This window comes from Cannabis sativa, chromosome 8 (assembly GCF_029168945.1).
Source record: "Cannabis sativa cultivar Pink pepper isolate KNU-18-1 chromosome 8, ASM2916894v1, whole genome shotgun sequence".
Lineage (NCBI taxonomy): Eukaryota > Viridiplantae > Streptophyta > Magnoliopsida > Rosales > Cannabaceae > Cannabis > Cannabis sativa.
Genome location: NC_083608.1, coordinates 41,444,279 through 41,463,729, shown reverse-complemented (window position 1 = coordinate 41,463,729; position 19,451 = coordinate 41,444,279). Strand labels below are relative to the sequence as shown.

The following is a 19,451-nucleotide window of genomic DNA, read 5'->3' as shown; positions in this document are numbered from 1 at the left end:
TATATTTTTTTAATAAATTATTAAGTGGACAATATATTAAATTTTACATCAAGATTTGTAATTATATATTGGAGCACAATAATAAAAGTTGATGTAAAAATATCACAGAATTACTTTTTGTATCAAATATAGTTCATCTTTTACATCTCCCATTAGATATGATCTTACCATTACTATTACCACTATTATTCTATCACACCAAACCAAACACTACTTAACTTCACAAAAAAATCATAAAAATTAAAAAATATGTATTTTTTTTAATTTATCCAAACATGCACTTTAAAAAAACTTTTTTTTTTCTTTCTAAAAGCTAAAAACAATTTAAGAAAACTTATCCAAGAAAGAGACCTCTTACTTCTATTATTTTGTATGCTATTATAATCTTTAAAATGGATATTACTTACTCATCAATTGCGCACCGACCAAATATAGAAAAAAATTTTGCTGCCTCAATTAACTGTCCCATTCCTGTCCCAAAACTAGAAAATGCACAACTATCTTGTTTTTTTTTTATTTCACAATGGTGTGTAACTTCCATCCTAGTCTGTTATTTTTTTTTTAAGATTAATCGTGGCAAAAGTTCTAAAAAACTTAAGGTTGATACAAATTAATTTCCAACCTTGAAAATTAGCAGTAATAGTCTCCAACGTCACTATTTTCGTAAGTCTGTAGGTACCCAATTAACAGTTCTGTTTGTTATTTTTAAATTTTTCATGTGTTAAAAGTTTAGTGGTCCACATCATAAATATTATTTTAAAATAAAAAAAAATATTTTTTCTTTCTTTTCTTTTTCTTATTTTCTTATTTTTTTTTTATTTTTCTTATTCTTCTTCTCGCTTATTGCCCATATACCTGACTGTTCAATTGGTTACCAAAAATCCACCACCATGACCACCCTCCACCCACAATATGTTCATCGACCTTTCTCCTGGGTTTCATCAACTTCTCAACTGAATGATATTAGTGAAAGTTTCAAGAGTTTTAGAGAGGTTGAATCCCACTATGGGGTCAGATCTCATCAACTTGCTGTAACTGTGGCCAAGGAAAGTAGTAGATGGGAGGTGTCAAGAACTGGAATGATGAGATTCTATCATCAAAGATTTGGCTTGTTGGTGCTTAACAGAGATGGATGAGGTTTTTCTTAAGCTGGGATTTCTTAAGCTGCTATGGAGGAGGCCTCCCGTCAGTTGAGAAGTTGCACCATGGCAGAGATTAGTGAAGCATAGGCAGAGCCACATAAGGAATTGTGGGGACAAAGTCACACCCTTGGGGTTAACGATCTTCCATCTTTCTTCTCTCTCTCTCTCTCTCTCTCTCTCTCTCTCTCTCTCTCTCTCTCTCTCTCTTTTGAATTTGTTTATTCAACAATCATTAATTAGATAGGATCAAGATCAATTTACAGAACACGTTGTTCTTGGGGAATCTTCAAGCTTCAAGGTAATTAGGGTTTCATTGGCGATTACGTTGAGGCGATGTGGATGATGCTTCAACAGGAGAAGTTGAACGATTATGATGTGGCTTTTGGAAATGTGGGTTTGAATTGGAGAGATCATGGTCTATCGTTGAGTGGCATAGTACAGGGGCTTCGTTGAAGAAGAAGAAGAAAAAAAAAAAGAGAAAAAAAAAGAGAGAAAGAAACAGGTTAGGGTTAGAGTTTTATGGGTTGAGATTTTTTTACTCTCTAGCTTTATGTGTCATCTCCTGTATGTTTTGTATGTTTTAACCACTGTGTAATGGGTGGGGGGATGAGGATTGGGTGGAATGAAGGTCGGGGAGGGTGGGTGGCTGGGTGAGGAAGACGATACAAGAAACATGATAGAAAAATGAAAATAAAAAAAATAATGTTTTTAATTTTTAATAATGATTTTTTTTTTATTTTTAAATTCTTTTTAATTAAAATTATGATTTGGACCAATAATATTTCAACACGTGCCTTTTTTTTAAAATAAATTAACCGGTCAGTTAAGTTAGAGACTAACAGACTAACGAAAATAGTGATCCTAGGAACTATTGCTGCCAATTTTTGAAGTTAGGGATTAATCTGCATCAACTTTAAGTTTTTGATAATTTTTGTCACAATGATCCCTTTTATTATTATTATTATTATTATTATTAGAATTTTGTTTCATTTTCCTTTCTAAAAAAAGTTGAATAGAATCTTACTTCTGATAATAAAATATTTATAAATCCATTTATATTTTTAAAAAAATATATCTGATTCCATTATCGTTTTTGTTTTACAAGTTACTACTTTTAGAGTGAAAAAAATATTTATTTGCTTACATTTCTCTAATAGTATGTGTGTATCAAATTAATTATTTATAAAATTAATGTTTAAAAATTCTAACACTTAAAACACAAAAGGTATTGACAACTTTAAATATCAAAATATTGAAGAAAATTAATATTTATTCAACCATTGCATTGATATCCAATAAAATGTAGGGTTTTCATTAGAAAATTTAAATTTTATGCTTCAAATTATAGCCCAAAGTTTCTCTATTACTAATTATTCTAACTTTTAAATCCCCTCTCTCTTTAATCCTTTTGCCTCTATTATTGTCAAACCACCACCCAGCCAACTCGCACACTCAAATGACAACACGGCCAAATCTTGCAAACCCTTTGTGACCTTTCCATCTATTTCACACACACCCAGACCCAACCAGCTCCATTGTTCTCCCATAGTCCTCCCTCGCGTGAACGCAGACCGTGATAGACTGTCGAATATTTGTGCTCTTCGCACGTCAAAGCCTCCCCATGCCTGAGATTAGAGCTGATCACTTAAATCTTTATTGCCTCAACTTTTGTATTTTATATATTTTTATAGTAAATATACTTTCATATACCTTTTCACAAATTAATAAAAAGTAAAAAATTTGGATAATTTTTAAATAAATAAATTAATTTGTTAGCTAATCACTCTCACTTTGTTGTATTTATTTTTATTAAATAATATAAATTAGTCGTGATAGGTTTCATGATTTTTTTTATCTTTCTAAATATTTTTGGAACTTCTTTTTAAGAAGGTAATTTTATATAACCTGAACTGTTTTAGTTTATGGAGAAGGTAATATTTTCTTTTCTATTTGTGATTTTTTTTTAATAATTTCAACTTAATATATGAAAGGACTTTGATAAGATTAGCTAAATAGATTCAAGAATATAACATAGTTGGACCATAGCAGAGCAAGTACTATCTTCAATGCATGCATACTGTTTATTCATTTGTGAACTTTCAAGGATGAGTAAAAATTTAGTTGAAACAAAACTTGGTTAAAAGCTTAGCTATTGAAAGTAATGCCATTAGAAATGCCTAATGTTGATTAGATTTTTAGCCAACCGATGTGGAGTCGTAATAAATGATTGCTTTATCAGTATCCCCAAAATGGGGATCAATGCCTTCGATCCCGTTTTGGGCGCGAGTCCTCATTATTGAGAACTACTCGTTGTAGCTTTGAGGGATTTAGATGCTTTCTCCCTAGTTATGGATAGGTTGTAACACTCTCATGCTACTAGTTGATTATCCTTCAGGTAGCCAATTCCACCCTTGGTAGGGAATTTGACGAGGAGGTGAAAGATGGAAACGACTGCCTTTAGATCATACAGGGTTGGACAACCAATTAAGACGTTGTAGGGTGATACTATATCCAATACCACGAATAATGCCATGACAATGACACTCTTGGGGGCTACTCCCATCGTCAATGGTAGCTTAATGAGCCCAGCCAGTGCTGTTGCGATATTTTTGCACACGCAAGTGTACGTATCGTTTGAAGTAGTAGACTCACTAGGAGTGAGGTCGATCCCACAGGGAGTGTAGTTAAGTACGTTAAAATTAAACTTTTACTTCTATTAGGTTAAATAAAAAATAAAGAAAGAATTAAGAATAAGAAACTAGTAAGAAACAATTATACAAGAAAATTGAAAGTTAATAAAAACTAGGGCTTCGATTTCAATTGTTTCTATTGAATATGGCCTAATATGATTATTTTCCTAATATTAATCTCTATGCAATAGCAGGTTTACTAAGGTAATTTATAGTCTTCTCAGATATATAAATCTCAATTACATGCAAACTTTTTACTCTCGTGATAAATTTAACATGCAACAGGCATTAAGCATAAAAACCCTATAAGCTATCTAAACCATATAGGTACTCTCGTCCTATATCGAAATTCAGTTCTATTTTACTATAGCATATTTGACACTCACTTCTCAGATCTCGCATCAAAATCATAGACAGATAATTGGTGATCAAGCAATTAAAAGTAGTTAAGCACAAATAAAATAGAATACATAGAAATTAGGGGAAAAATAACTCATATTAAAACCATAAACAATGTCAAACAATATCCACCTAACCCTAATAAAGTGTTTAGTTACTCATGTTCATTGAAGCACAATTACACATATTAACTTTAAGAAAAGAGATGAAAATAGAGAAGAGAAGAAGAGAAGAATGCTGAAAACCCTGAGAAGTATGCCTCTAATTTTTCAGTTGATCTCTCCACTCTGTATCTAAATTCTCTCTTTTTTTCTCTCTGAAGTTGCTTGATGAAATCAACTCTCTTCGGCTCTTTATATAGGCATTCAGGGCCTAAAAAGATGGAAAAACGCACATGTTAAATGCCTATTCAAACTACGAAACCCCCAACACCCACGTGAGATAAAAATACGATTTTTGTGCTGTTTAGGGAGGCGGGCCGCGACATGCTAAATCCATGCCGCGGCCCGTGTTGGAAGCGATTTTTCTGCTGCGTCGACTGATAGTATTTTGACCATAACTCTCACAATATTGCTCGGAATTGGATGATTCAAGATGTTCCGGGAAGATAAAAGAGAGATCTAGAACTTTTATGTTTTGACTTTTTCCAAAATCTAATCAGAAGACAGTCGAATTCAGGCTTGAAGTTTCGGCTTGCACAATTTTCTCTATTTTAAATATCATGATATTTTTTTTATCTTTTTCCCATCTTTTTCTCTGATATTTTTCTAATCTTCTTCTATTTTAAATCTGCAAAAATAAAAGATAACAAGCGTAAAAATGCTCCAAACACGATTAAAACTCAATTAAAAATATACTAAACTTAATCTAAAATTAATACTAAAAATAACCTAACAAGTGCCATACCATTTCCTATAAATCTGTATATGAGATGTTCACAAGGTTCTAAATCCTTTGCCCCCAAACGCATCCTCTCCAATGAAGACTTAAAGATGATATTGGCTGACGACCCATAATCGATCATTGTTCTTGGTACAATTATATTGGCGATTTGTACTTCTACCACTAAGGGGTCATTGTGTGGGTATCGAACGTGTTTGGTTTCATCCTCAGAGAATGTGATAGACTCATATTCATATCGAGGTTGTTTGGGAGCTCGCTCCCAGACTGCTAACACATCGTCACCCGGCTCGTTCCCCAGAGACTAAGCATATTTCTCTTGGGATTTCTTGGAGTCCCGGCTAAATGAGGTCCTCCAGATATAATGTCTAAGTGCCATCAATGGGGGGAGGTAACAGTTTTTTGTCATCCCCAGCTGTGTGTTGTTATTGTCGTGCAGTTCGGTCGTTGTCACGACGTACATATCTTTTCAAATGGGGGTTGTTTTTTCTGATGAGGAACTTTATCAACTCCTTCAGATTGTTGCTCGTCAGTGTCATGACCATAATCATTGTGGAATCGTCAAAACTTGTTCATGTCCCATTTGTTAATATCCTTTCTCATAGGATAAGGCTTACGCTACGGCACCACTGAGTGAGTTTCATTGTAGATGTTTTCTCTAGTGTCCAGGAGGATGTTGTAGGGAGTGAACCTTGGGGTTGGATCTTGTCTGGCTGGCTCAGGGTCTTCTTTGGTCGCTTGTTGTTGTTGTTGTTGTTGTTGTTGTTGTTGTTGTTGTTGTTGTTGTTACCGCCATTACCGTTATTCCCCTTCTTGCCATTGTTGGAGCCATTCTTACCGTTAAGTCCTTGAGAGCTTTGACTATTCGAGCTTGTTCCGTTCTTTTTATTCTTAGTGTGGTTAAAGCCTTGAGCATTTTGCTCGACTTCTTCTAATTTAATGAACTCATCAGCCCTGTTAAGGAAATCTCTCGTAGTATGAGTTGGTTTCTACCTTGTATCTTTCCACAGCCGACTTCCCACAAGAATGCCCCCATGATAGCGACCCGTTTACCATCATCACTTAGATTTTTCACTTTGGCTGCTTCCTGCATAAAGCATTAAATGTAGTTTTTTAGCGGCTCATCGAGCTTCTTCTTGATGGAGACTAAGTCACCCAACTCTACTGGAAAATCGTCGGGCTGAAGAGAATTGGGTGTAGAATAACCCTTCGAACTCATCCCAAGAAGTGATCCTCCCTGGGGGTAGTTTGGTAAACCATTATTGTGCCGTGTCCGTGAGGGTTGTGGGAAGGATTCGACATCTCAAGTCATCCCTGATCCCTTGAAGGTCCATTGAAATCTTAAAGTTTTTAACACGAGTTAGGGGATCTTTACTACCCGTATACTTGCAAGTAGGCATTTTGAATTTCGCTGGAATGGGGAGGTCATTGATCATTTGGGAGAAAGAAGACCCTCTCCTCCTTTCCAGTTCAAAGTTAGTGAGTTTCGGTGCAGTAAGGTCTTTGACCAATCGGGTTAACTCATCCAACCGAGCTTGGATCACCGAATTTGTGGTCTCTTGGGGTTGAACCACTTTAACGTCAACATTCACTTGGTTTCTTTAAACCAGACCGGGTGGATTTACTATGTTTAAATAGTGGTTGTCCCTATTCTTATTGAGGGCCTCCAATAGGTCTCCACCCCTCATGGGCCTACACGTTCAAAGATTGACCCGGTATTTGGCCTTTCTCCTACATTTTGACTATCAGCCCTTCAATCGATCGTGGGTGGTACTTGGCCATCTCTACCCCTTTAAGGTAGATTCTTAGGTTGACTTTACCTATTAGGGGCGTACGACCATCTGGCTTGGTAACCCCCCAGCTCAGGATTTGGTTGGTTGTTGACTCGACTTTTAGCTTCCTCATCGCCATGACCATCAGGGTAGTTTGGACGATAATCATTATTGACTTTGGGTTCTTCCCTTCTCCCCCTAGGCCTACTATTTCTCAGGCGATCGTTGCCCGCTCGTGGTTGTCACGGGGTTGTCACTCCCTATGTTAGGGTGTCCTTCTACCATTTCTACCGCGGTCACCATTGTTATTTCTGGAGTTTCCTTCTCCGCTCTGCCTTAGACAGACATTATGGGAGTCATCACGTCCGATATAATAATTGGGTAGGACTTGTTCATTTGTAGAGGACGGTCGATTAATTTTGCGGGGAACCCTATTGAAGGGGTGACTCCTAGCCCTCTCTTGGTTCCTTGGACGCTCTTCAGGTCCATAGACCACCCTATCCCATTGGTTTCTCGGGGTAGGGACATCCTATGGATAGGTTCGGTGGTCTTGAGGTATCTGTTGGTTGTGGGCGTCAGTACCCAACCCTTGAGTGTTTTGGTTATAGGAAGTTTGAATTAAGTTGGCCGCCTCTTGGGTGCGACAATCTTGGTCGTCTTGGCCCTCCTCATTTCACGATCATGATCTTCTAGCCAAGATTAGAATTCTCTTATTTGGTTAGCAAGACTTTCGGTCAAGGCCGCTTGAGCTTGAGTTTATTCTTGGTGCAGAGTTTGGAACTGGCCTTGCATTCGGCCTATCGTATCTCGTAACTGATCCATCTCAGGGTCAATTCCTTCAATATCCACATGGAGTTCACTCCGCAGCTAAAAGACGCGAGCGCCTCGACCAGTTTGACCTGGGCCCGTGCCATCAGTAGGTGGGACAAGATTTCCAGTATTACCCCTTCTAGTGGCACCATCAGTAGTGTTGCCTCCTACGGTTGTGGCGTTAGTGGTACACCCAGCAGTTTTTTGCCCAGCGGCAATAATTTGGCCAGTTGTCCCATGACCAACAGCAGTCTGAGCGGTGGTGTGGGTGGTGGCTGCACCACTGTTCCCCAAACGCGAGGGTCGTTCTCCATTGTTTTTGATGGGATTGCTTGCTGATTAAACTTGCTGGGCATTATCCATCTCCTCATCAGGTCGTTCTTGAGAGCTTCAGGTTAATACCATTTTTTTTGATGAAAAACTTTAAGATTTTGGTTAAAGCTCTCAATGAAAGCACCAAAATGTTGACTGGATTTTTAGCCAACGGACGCAGAGTCATCATAAATGAGATTTAGACCAAAATTGTAACAATAAATGTAACGAAAGACACCAGAATATAAAGAGGTTCGCTCCCAGATATCGGTAATAGCCTACTCTCCTCGTATTTTAATTATCAAGGTTGCAAAAGTCAAGAACATGCTCTTGATTGCAAAGAATGAACAAGTGTTTATTTTTTTTTCTAAGTGCTCAAAATTGCGGATCCCTTTCTCATGTCGCGGGTGACCCCTTATATAGGAGAAAGGGTCGGTGTGCTTCTCGCTTCAAGAGACGTGACCAACGCGGAACTACCTTAACCGTTCCTTGATTTTTGGAGGTAGTTGAAGTTTGATTTCTATGATAATATCCTGCTATATTCGTGGGTTGATAACTGTCTTTGAGCCTTTCGTGGGATTTGAACATTTGAAATAGTCAATGACGACGAGGGCCTCCTAAGGGTGTGACACGGTCGTTGACCACCTTCGGGGATGAAAGCCCATACTTAGGGGCGACACCCCCGAGACCCAACTTGTGGTGGGTGACCATCGTCATCTTGGGGTGACCCCCGAGACCCCTTATACTTTGTTAGTAGTCATAGTATTATGTAGATGTTCTCATCTACCTTTGAAAGTATCCTTATGTCTATGTTGTGGGTAGTGTCATCTACCCTTTAGACTAACTTAGCATTTAGGTGTGTAATGATTGTTCATTTTGTTTACGAAGGTGTTAGTCCATCGGTTTTCCTTCTTGGAGACGTCCACCTTACTCAACCTAGGGGTAAGGGTGACCGTCTGACTTTCATTCTATCAGTCATGACCACCCTTCATGACTAATGGTCATCCCAACGATCATGACTTTACCTATTCTTCATTAATTTTATCTTGGTATTTTCGTGCCACATGTTGCTACTCTTAATATGTCATCGTCATTAAAATTTGGATAAACACCTAATAACTAAGAGAAGAGGAGTGAGAAAAAAAAAGAGATAATGGTCAAAGAAAAAGAGAGAAGAGGGAAAATATAATATTTTCTTAATTTATTAAATTATTATTTATGTCTAACATTCTAAATATTTACTATTACATTTATTTATTTATTATCGTTAAATCTATTATCAATAGTTATAAAAACATTCTAATTATAAAGACAAAATAATAATTTCTACCATAGACATATTTTATATATATGTCGGTATTTAGTAGTTTGTTTATACATATTCAAATAATTAATTAACTAATGCATGTTCTCTGGTATACGAAATGCTTCGTAGAGTTAAAAATAAGCGGAGATCTAGAGATTCTCGAATAGGTTAATCTTTTGAACTGCTGCTGAATCCATGGGAAGGCAAGAGACAACCTGGCCATTTAGTAGCCAAAGAAAAAGAAAGCAAAATCAATTCCCGTAGTAGCGGCGAGCGAAATGGGAGCAACCTAAACCACGAAAATGGGGTTGTGGGAGAGCAATACAAGCGTCGTGCTGCTAGGCGAAGTGGTGAAGTGCTGCACACTAGATGGCGAGAGTCCAGTAGCCGAAAGTATCACTAGTTTATGCTCTGACCCGAGTAGCATGGGACACGTGGAATGCCGTATGAATAACCATGGACCACCTGGCAAGGCTAAATACTTTTGGGTGACCGTTAGTGAAGTAGTACCGTGAGGGAAGGGTGAAAAGAACCCCCATCAAGGAGTGAAATAGAACATGAAACCGTAAACTCCCAGTGGGAGGAGCCTAGGGCTCTGACCGCGTTGTTGAAGAATGAGCTGGCGACTCATAGGCAATGGCTTGTTAAGGGAACTCATTGAAGCCGTAGCGAAAGCGAGTCTTCATAGGGCAATTGTCATTGCTTATGGATCTGAACCTGGGTGATCTATCTACGACAAGGATGAAGCTTGGGTGAAACTAAGTGGAGGTTCTCCCCGAAATGCGTTGAGGCGCAACAGTTGACTGGACATCTAGTGTTAAAGCACTGTTTTGGTGCGGGCCACGAGAGCGGTACCAAATCGAGGTAACTCTGAATACTAAATATGATCTCAAAATAACAGGGGTCAAGATTGGCCAATGACAGTGGGGGATAAGCTTCATCATCGAGAGGTAAGCAGCCCGGATCACCAACTAAGGCCCCTAAATGACCGCTAAGGGGTGTATATGCATGTCATGTGTGACAGGACAAGAATTGCTTTGTATATATAACTCTTCTTATTATTCAATCACCAAATAGTTGTTCTGGATATTCTTTACAAATTATACCACATATAACATATCGTATCATGGTTTGTTTAAATTTTAATTAACGGCCACAACAATACAGATTTCTTGGACGGTACATAAATAATTAATGAGGATTATTTTTTATATTTTTTTTTAACTTAACCTCCATTTATTTCTTTTTTCATGTGTCTTTTGTTTTGGAAACCAAACATAGCTTCACAGTAAAAAATATTGATTAGATGAAGGCTCGAACGTACCGAAAGAAAATGATAAAGAGTGACATATAAAGATTTTATAATATACTCAATAATAGGTAATAATATTACATTTTTCTTTTTAAAAAAATTATCTATAATTATTATAACATGCAGCTTAAAAAGCTAGAAGCAAGGCACCGAACCCCATCAAGAGTCCAGATCGAAAACTGGTTGCAAAGTTGACCGGTGCAGCAGATGGTGCTGGGGCGGAGAGGTGAGCACTGGTAGAAGGAGCAATAGGAGTGAGTGACAAGGGCGAGCCGTCCTCCACGGATGAATAAGGCGACAATGGAGGAGCTGCGGTTGGCTCGGCCTCAGGCGAATTATCTGCGACGGGGCCGGGTGGGGAAGGAGGAGAAGATGGCTTTGGAGTTGGAGTATTAGAGGAGGGAGGAAGAGAAGATGGGGTGGCTGCTGCAAGAGTAGTGATTTCAAGCTTCATTCCTCCGCTGCAATGTCCTGATGTTCCACAAATGAAGTATCTCTTTCCTGGAGATGTTAAAGGAATGATTGTACTCCCGTCGTTGTAGATCTGAATCAGGTTAGTTGTCCCACAAACATCGTAGTCTGCTTTAGGAACTTCGATAACATTATGGTTTGGAGTATATTGGAAACCTTACAAAAGTAAATCAAACATAATTAGTATATATTACTTTTCTTCAATAATCTCAAAATATAAAACTGTCCCACATCGAATATATACCGAAATACATAAATGACTATTTATTTTACTCATCATGAATTTTGAGATAGACGTGTGTTATATCAAACACCTCATTTTATGACAAGGATAAAAGTTATATATATACAACATATTAAAAATAAAAATTATGGGAAAGTTAAGATAACAACACTAGTGAGTCTTGATTGTGCTTACTGAGACTGTCTCCGACTGAAAAAGTCTGAGATGATCCCCAAGTTTGGAGGTCTGAGGTTTGCTCCCATCCACCACTGCCTCCTACTGTGTAAGTTTCTCCCATGGTGAGTTGAATGAGCATGGCTGCCATAACAGCCAAGCTTAATAAAAATGTTTGCATTGCCATGTTTGGAAGATCAGACAAGAACAGAGGAGATCTAAGTGTGTATATGCACCAAATGATATATCTTTTTAGTGACACAAATATAGGATATAAGTTTGGGAATAGGAGTTATATATATATAAGGGCTAAAGAGAATAAGTTTCAAAAAGAAAAGGTTTGTCGTTTGATTTAGTCGTTGACAGAGTTGGTTTAAGTCTAATGACAGGTTGTTTTATTGCATAAAAAAGTTTGAAATAAATGAGACTACTACTTGCTTCACTGGATGTTTTGTACATTAGATATATTTATAAATACATATAATACTTGGCAAGATTAGGACAGGTGTAATGTAAGGAATATAGTGAAAAAAGAAATCGTATGGAGTTGTTAATGGCATTCACATGAAAGGTGCACCTAATCCAAGCAATCATCCAACCCATAATTGCAGCTATACGGAATGAATAAACAAAATATATATGCAGATTTGGGTATTATATGCAAGCACGACGTCCAAATTATAACTTGGTCAATATATAGAAGCAAATATATTATATATAATGGGATGTGCATCGAAAAATATATTAAATCTAGGGGGCTTTGATCAATTGTATAAAGTCATAACTAAACGATCATCTCACATACATGACCAAATAATGTAGTTTCTTTTATTTTATATGTCAATTATTTACAATTATGTAAGTACATATTGAAATATCAAGAGAGGTTTTGTGAGATTAACGAGTAATAATTAAGGCATTTCTTTAATTTATGCATAATAATTAAGTTGCTTATTCATTAATTCCACCACGTTTAGTGTCGATCGTTAAGCTATTCTTTCGATTCTTGCCTATATCATGTTAAATTGTTTTAAAACAATTGGTGAAAAAAATAAGGTTTAATAAATGTTTCGCACATTGAATCTATATCGCTTGGGAAGTTGTTTTTGTACAATTTTGCTTAAATTTGGATTAATTTAGGGCGTTAGCTAGCTAGCTAGCTTCACCCCTTCCTTGTAAATAGAGTATTGCACGAATCTTTTGTAATCAGGAAGCTCACCTTAGACATTCTTGTGATCTTGTCTACAAACTCGAAAAAATAATACAAACCCTTAAAGGATTAGGCTATTGACACTCGGAGTTAAACCTCTATAAATATCAGTACGTATTCATTCTTTACATTTAAATAAAGCTCTTGCATTTTTTATTGATCCCGCGTCATTTGGCCAAAATTCTATTTAACACCTCTAATTAAATAATTACTGTGTAATTAACCAGTTTAACAAAACACGTTAATCTCGTAATTATTCTAAATTACACTTAATTTTTTAGACTATCTTCATTGAGAGATGTATAATTTGCATTAGAGTTGTTCATAAAAATTAACAAATTACCGCTCAAGCTGAATAAGCTGGCCAAATTAAACTGAATAAACCGACAAAAAATACAATCCGAATAACTTTATGAAAAACTCAAACCACCCAATGAATATATTGGGCGGGTTGAATATTGTTCTAACCCCGCCCAAATAACTCGAATAAAGTGATCGATTTACATATTTTTTTACTAAAATTATTTATAGCATAATATATAAATTACATTTAATAGTTAAACTATTTTACATTTAAAATTTGTATTTTAATTGTATTTGAATATTAAAGTTGAAATTTTAAATTTACATATGAGTATTTTTTTTTATTCTATTTTTTAAAAAATATTGTTTAATACTTTAATGTTTATTCAATTCATATTTATTTTTTAAAATTAATTTAAACTATAACTATTTTATTTTTGAAAGGCATATACTATATATTTATTTTTTCAAGTCAATTATTTGAACACCAAAAACAAACAATAATGAAAAATAAAAATAAAGATTGATTTAAACGGGTTAACCCGACTAAATCGACAAAAATCATTGGGCGGATTACACTTTTTTTTTTTTTTAATGGAGGGGTTACAATTAGATATTTGCAACCCAACATTTATATTAGGTTGGTAAAAATACACTATAATCCAACCAAACCGACTGATGTACACTCCAAATTTGCATTATATTTTTCACAAAAAGTAACTTTATCATATATTTACGTCAAACTTTAGTGTTGTGCTCCAATATACAATTACAAAATTTAATGTTTAATTAATATTTTTAATATAATATAAAATATAATACCTTCTCATTAATTTTTTATTATTTTATTAGGGTTTATTTTTCAATTTTAACTGAAAAAAGTAACAATATTATATAAATATTTTCAGCTGGCAAAATAAATAAATATACAACCTAAATAAAAAAAATTACACAAATACCACTTACACACACTTTCAACACGTACAGGATCCATACTTCCTAGGCAACCATAGTACAACCACGCAGCAACCCAACGCAATCGAAATGAAAATTCAACCAGAAAGATAACCACCATTAATTCCGGCGATTTCACTTGAGAAGACGACCAGAATCAATGAAAATAGAGGATGTTATTTTGAATTCATGAAAAAAAAAATGTAAAAAAACTACTACGAAACTGAAATTCAACCGAAAATCCAGTTTAATTTGCATAAAACTAATGTCCTAACTTCAATTTTTAGATCCATGAAATGCAGATCTCTAAAAGTTGAACTGGAGTTCCCAAACAATCCAACTCAAGTATAATCCAAAAAAGGTTAAATCAATACGATAGTAAAATATTTATCCTGGTGTATTTTTGTTGTTTTTCAAATTTCTAATGGTGAATTTGTTCATATTAAATCATGAAGAGACATGTAGATAGAGTTACGTACGTGAAAATTGTAACGTCCCCGCTTCAAGCTTCCATTGGGCCCTTACAACCACGGAATGATGACTCTTATACACGAGTACGTCATTCTGGCTGCTTCCTAGATTGACGACTGACCCTACAGACCAACACGAGTGTTTTCAGCGTGCTTTGTCCTCACTCACACACTTCCTGAGAAAACTTCCCAGAAGGTCACCCATCCTAAAATTATCCCAGGTCAAGCACGCTTAACTGTGGAGTTCTTTCGTGATGGGCTACTGAAAAACAAGATGCACTTTGTTGATATAGTTAGTACCAATCAATCTATTTAAGCTCTCTTCGGCTATGTACCCATACCTACACAGCCTCAGAATCATCACACTTGACCTTCCCCAGACAATGTGGCATTACATATATAGCTTACCCAGTATTTCCCTTACGGATCACGAGACTACTGACTGTCACAGAAATACTGTTCTAATTTTTAATGTTTCATAATAGTTGCATTACAATTGCATAAATATTTGCTAACAGTTATTTCATCTAATTGAAACTTTCATTTGATGCAACTTTCGGCCAAGCACCCAACAACTTTTGTTTGATGCAAACTTCGCCCAACCACCCAATAACTTTCATCTGATGCAACCTTCGACCAACCATACAACAACTATTATCTGATTGTGTAAGTGATAGCGTAAGAGGTATTTTAGTAATTAAAAGCACATAAAAGAAAAAGTATAAATACTTTCCACCTTATGAATATATTTTTGTAAATAAAGTGTCAATTCGTATTTTCCATGTAATAATTCTAATTTATAATATAAATAAATAAAAAATAAATATAAAATGTTTGAAATTTAATGCAATAATTAAATTTGATAATGTAATAAAATTAAATATAAAAATAACATATTTATTGTAATGTAAATTTTGCAATTGTGATTTAAATTTGGATCAACTTTTGACACATAATTAAAGTAAATTTTTTCAAAATAAATTATATCTATTCTATATAAAATGTGGCTATATAACCGAATTCTTGCTTTATGAGAAATTATTGGGTAATTTTTTTTTTTTTTTTAAGTTTTTATTCAAAAATAACAGTTTTTTTTTTTGCTAAGGTTAACGGGGTTAAATGCCCAATTTATTTTTAAATGCTTTATCGCAAAACTTCCTTTCACTTTCCCTCTCTCCCTCGCGTCTCACTTTCTCAATGTTTATTTTGCGCTGTAAGTTTATTTTTTTTCCCTTTATTTCTGTCATGTCCTATTGAATTTAATATGTATATGTTCAATTTTTCCCAATCGTTGTCGTCAGATATTAAGAAAGAGTTTGGGTATCTTGATTTGAATATCAATAAATCTCTGATGATGAGATTGCTTATCTTGTTTTAAGATTGAGGGTTCATCTTTATTGGGTTTGGCAGCGTTGAATCTTGCAAAGACCACATGTAGCCTTCTCTGAACTGTCCAACGAAGCACCAAATCAAAATTTCAATTCGACAATAAGGTTCACATAACCAATGGGAGTTCATAGAGGCGACAGCAACGACTAGGATCAATCATTGTTCACTGGCCGGAGTCGATCGAGATTTTTTTTGGGTTTGAGTTGTTAATATTAGATGTGATTTATGGTTTTCAATATCATTGATTTCTTATGATATATTTCTATTTATATATTTTTATTTATATTGTCTTAAATTTGTATTTTCTATGTTTTAAGTTTAGAAGATCTTCTTCTTTAGCATCTCTACCAACATAGTGAACTGGTGAAGTCGTTTCGGTCGCCGACGATGTAGTTGTGCTAGCAATGAATAGTAATTAGAGTGATGATCCGCATTTCATACCATTTTTCCATGGTTTTCCCTTAATTTTTTTTTTTATTATTATTAATGGTTTAATTTGTCAACTTTTCACTTTCTCTATTTTATTTTATAAGGGCTATTAGGTTTCCTCCAAGGAAAAAAAAAGTCAGTTATTTATTTAAAAGTTCTTAACTATTTTAATTTATTTTTGTTTTTATTTTGTTTTAATAATAATATTATTTAATTTCATTTTATGCATGGAAACAATTATATATGTTTATTTAATATTTTATTTTTAATTAGTTTTTAGTCAACTATCTTTTATAGTATTAATTATTAATATTAATGATATTCATATTTTATTATGGGTAATTTTCTTAATTAATAATATTAATGTGATTGAAAAATGTCATTAGTTTTCATTTATTGTCTACTCTGCCTAGTGTTAAAATAAGTTTAATTAAACGATCAGCTAAACGAGTTGCTCATGCTATTGCTAGGTATGCTCGATTTCTTTCTGGTTGTAGCATTTTCGAACAAACTATTTGGGCCGATCTAAATTAAGGCTCTCTTATATTCAGAATACTATTAATTCAATGAAGTTGATATTTCATTTCAAAAAATTGATAATTTCTTTTTATTTCGCTTTTGATTTTTTACATATTTTGGTTGTGGTAATATTATTGTACATTTAATTTGTACTTACTTATTTTTTATATAACATTTATATTTTTTGGTATAACATTTTAATATATTTATTAATTACATTTTTTAGATAGAATCATTATTTCTGTGATCACATTTATTTTTAAAAAATTTTAACTAATTTTATTTAATTTGATAAATTTATAGATAGTCTTTTAAAAGAGAATCTAAGTGCATGTTTGGCATCATAACTAAAAAGCAGTTTTTTGTTTTTAAAAACAGAAAATTATTTTTTTAAAAAAATTTGGCTTGTTTGGCCTTCTTTTTTTAAAACAGTTTTAAGAAAACAAAGTTACAAAAAACAAGAATTTTAAAAACAACAAAATATTGTTTTCTTTTTTTAAAAACTAATTCACTTTTGGTCAATATATTATTTTTAAAAACACTAACCAAACATGACTTGTTTTTAAAAACTTCAAAAATTAATTTTTATTCTCATTTCTAAAAATAATTTTTTAAAAACAAAAATCAGAAAATAATATCAAACATGCTCTAATGGCTCTTCCTTTTTGCTCTAATCTAACTTAGCTTTTCTTTTAAGAAGTTTAAATTGATTATTTAATTTTTACCTTTTAATGTCTATTGAAAATACATAAAAAATAACTCCACACAGTAATTTAATTGAGTTTTTCTTGAATTAATGACTTTCTTTAAAAAATACATTTAGACTATAATAATAAAATAAATTATATGATTATTTATTGCATCATTTTTAATTAAATTAGAAAATATCTAGCATAAAATTAAGTATACGTGTCTTGCATATAACTTTCTTCTAGTTTTAGTAATAGATCACTATTTTGAAGATGCTTTTACATAACAAAAATGGAGGAAGATTTTTTCTGTAAATTTTATATTTATGAACCTTTTTCTATTTTCTATATACATATATTCATAATTTTTCTAACCTTTATATATTAAAGTTTATTTCAATTAAAAATAGAATTCTTAATTAAAAAAAATCTTTAAAATTATATTTGTTTTCTTTCAAAATTTTCATAGGGTGTTTGGACTAATGAATGAAGGTCTAACTTAGAGAATGATCAAGATGATGAAAACAGTTAGGTACTAATTAATACTTAATTATATATTTATTAAACCAATACATAATATGGTGTGATTATAAAACTTAATAGGTTAACCTTAATAATAAACTAATTAAGCATCAACAATAGAGTAAAGCTCATATCTCACATAGCAACTACCACCAACAACACGACCTCCTCTTTTTCCAGTACAACAGTTCGGAAGGTTGCTTATTGCATCATCAAGACACTTTTGACAATCCATCCCATTAAGATCCCGAGTACACTGAACCAACCCATAAAGCTTTGGGTCGGGACCCGACCCGAGATCCATGTCACCCGTGGCATACAACTTTGAAGTTCTTGAAGCTTTATACGACAAACCACTCAGCAGTTCCTTCACCTTGGGATTAAACGACTCAGCGTTATCCACGTCTTGAACGTTCCACATGTAGAACCTGTTACTGTTATCGATTTGACCAAAGAAGTTGTCGTCTGAGTACTTCAAGAGGCAATTGTCGTACCATACAACGGCTCCTTTATTGTAAGGACAACGTTGTTGAAGCTCTTTGGCGGCTTCAACAACGCAGGTTTTACAGTTTTCTGTTGAGACGTCACCGCGGCAGAGGCCGAGCCCGTTGACTTGGCTGCTGTCATTGCCATTGCCGCCACCTTGACCGGTTGAGCTGACCCCGAAACCGGTAGGAGGTACTTTGATGGGCAAACGGTTATTGAGGAGTTCGTTTAAGTTGGCGGCGAAAGGGCTATTGGATGTGAAATTTTCTTTGTTGAAGCAGAAATGGAAGAGAGGATCGGTGGCTGTGGCTGCATGCAGAAAAATTAGAGAGAATAATAGTGTGGAAGTGATGAAGAGAGGGTTTTGTTTTGAGAACGACATGTCGTTTTGGAAAGTGATATATTTGTTTTCAGTGATGGTGGATATCGATTGTTCGATCATAATTGCTATAAATAGAGAAAAGTTATGGTTTGGCTAAGTAGGGAGTTGAAATATTTGACTTTTCCAAATGAGAAACATGGTCAACTTAATTGCGTGTATTTATTTAATAAATTATATGGCCAAAGAAGATGAGTTTTGTCAAATTCTCCTTATTAATAATGCATGCAATATATGAACCCAAAAAGCTTAGTCAAAACAGGATAAAATATATTGGTGGATGAGGTACTTTGTCAACCCAATCAACAGCCGTATATAACGAAAGTGTCCAAGAAGGGTTTGTAGTTAATTGTAAAGCTTAGAAAATACCATTATAATCAGGGGCACAGCAGCCCCTCATTTTTTTAAGTGGGTAAAATTATTATTATCAAAATAAAAATAATTAAAATTTAGGGATTATTTCATAAAAACATAAAACAACAAAAAAAAATACAAAAATACAAAAATACAGTTTTACGGAATTTTAAATATTTTTTAGATTTTTTAATTTTATTTATAGAAAATACGGTCTTGTTATGTTGTAATTTTAT

General features: G+C 34.1%; 2 protein-coding genes across 2 annotated transcripts; both read right to left on the bottom strand.

The window, feature by feature from the left end:
* Positions 1-10,587: 10,587 nt before the first annotated feature.
* Positions 10,588-11,827, bottom strand: LOC115700266 (uclacyanin 1). The gene is made up of 2 exons (XM_030627835.2): positions 11,533-11,827; positions 10,588-11,270 (listed from the first exon to the last, which is right to left on the bottom strand). Exons 1-2 carry the CDS (start codon positions 11,696-11,698, stop codon positions 10,771-10,773), a joined length of 666 nt encoding a protein of 221 aa, XP_030483695.2. The 5' UTR covers positions 11,699-11,827; the 3' UTR covers positions 10,588-10,770.
* Positions 11,828-18,002: 6,175 nt separating this feature from the next.
* Positions 18,003-18,928, bottom strand: LOC115698568 (cysteine-rich repeat secretory protein 38). The gene has a single exon (XM_030625664.2). The coding sequence runs from the start codon at positions 18,922-18,924 to the stop codon at positions 18,100-18,102; it is 825 nt and encodes a 274-aa protein (XP_030481524.1). The 5' UTR covers positions 18,925-18,928; the 3' UTR covers positions 18,003-18,099.
* Between the last annotated feature and the right edge of the window lie 523 nt (positions 18,929-19,451).

Bases quoted from the DNA above. Each gene is read 5' to 3' on its own strand.
- LOC115700266 (XM_030627835.2), bottom strand. From the start codon at position 11,698: ATGGCAATGCAAACATTTTTATTAAGCTTGGCTGTTATGGCAGCCATG. The intron at 11,271-11,532 runs GTAAGCACAATC...TACTTTTGTAAG, and splicing joins TTCAGTCGGAGACAGTCTCA to GTTTCCAATATACTCCAAAC.
- LOC115698568 (XM_030625664.2), bottom strand. From the start codon at position 18,924: ATGATCGAACAATCGATATCCACCATCACTGAAAACAAATATATCACT.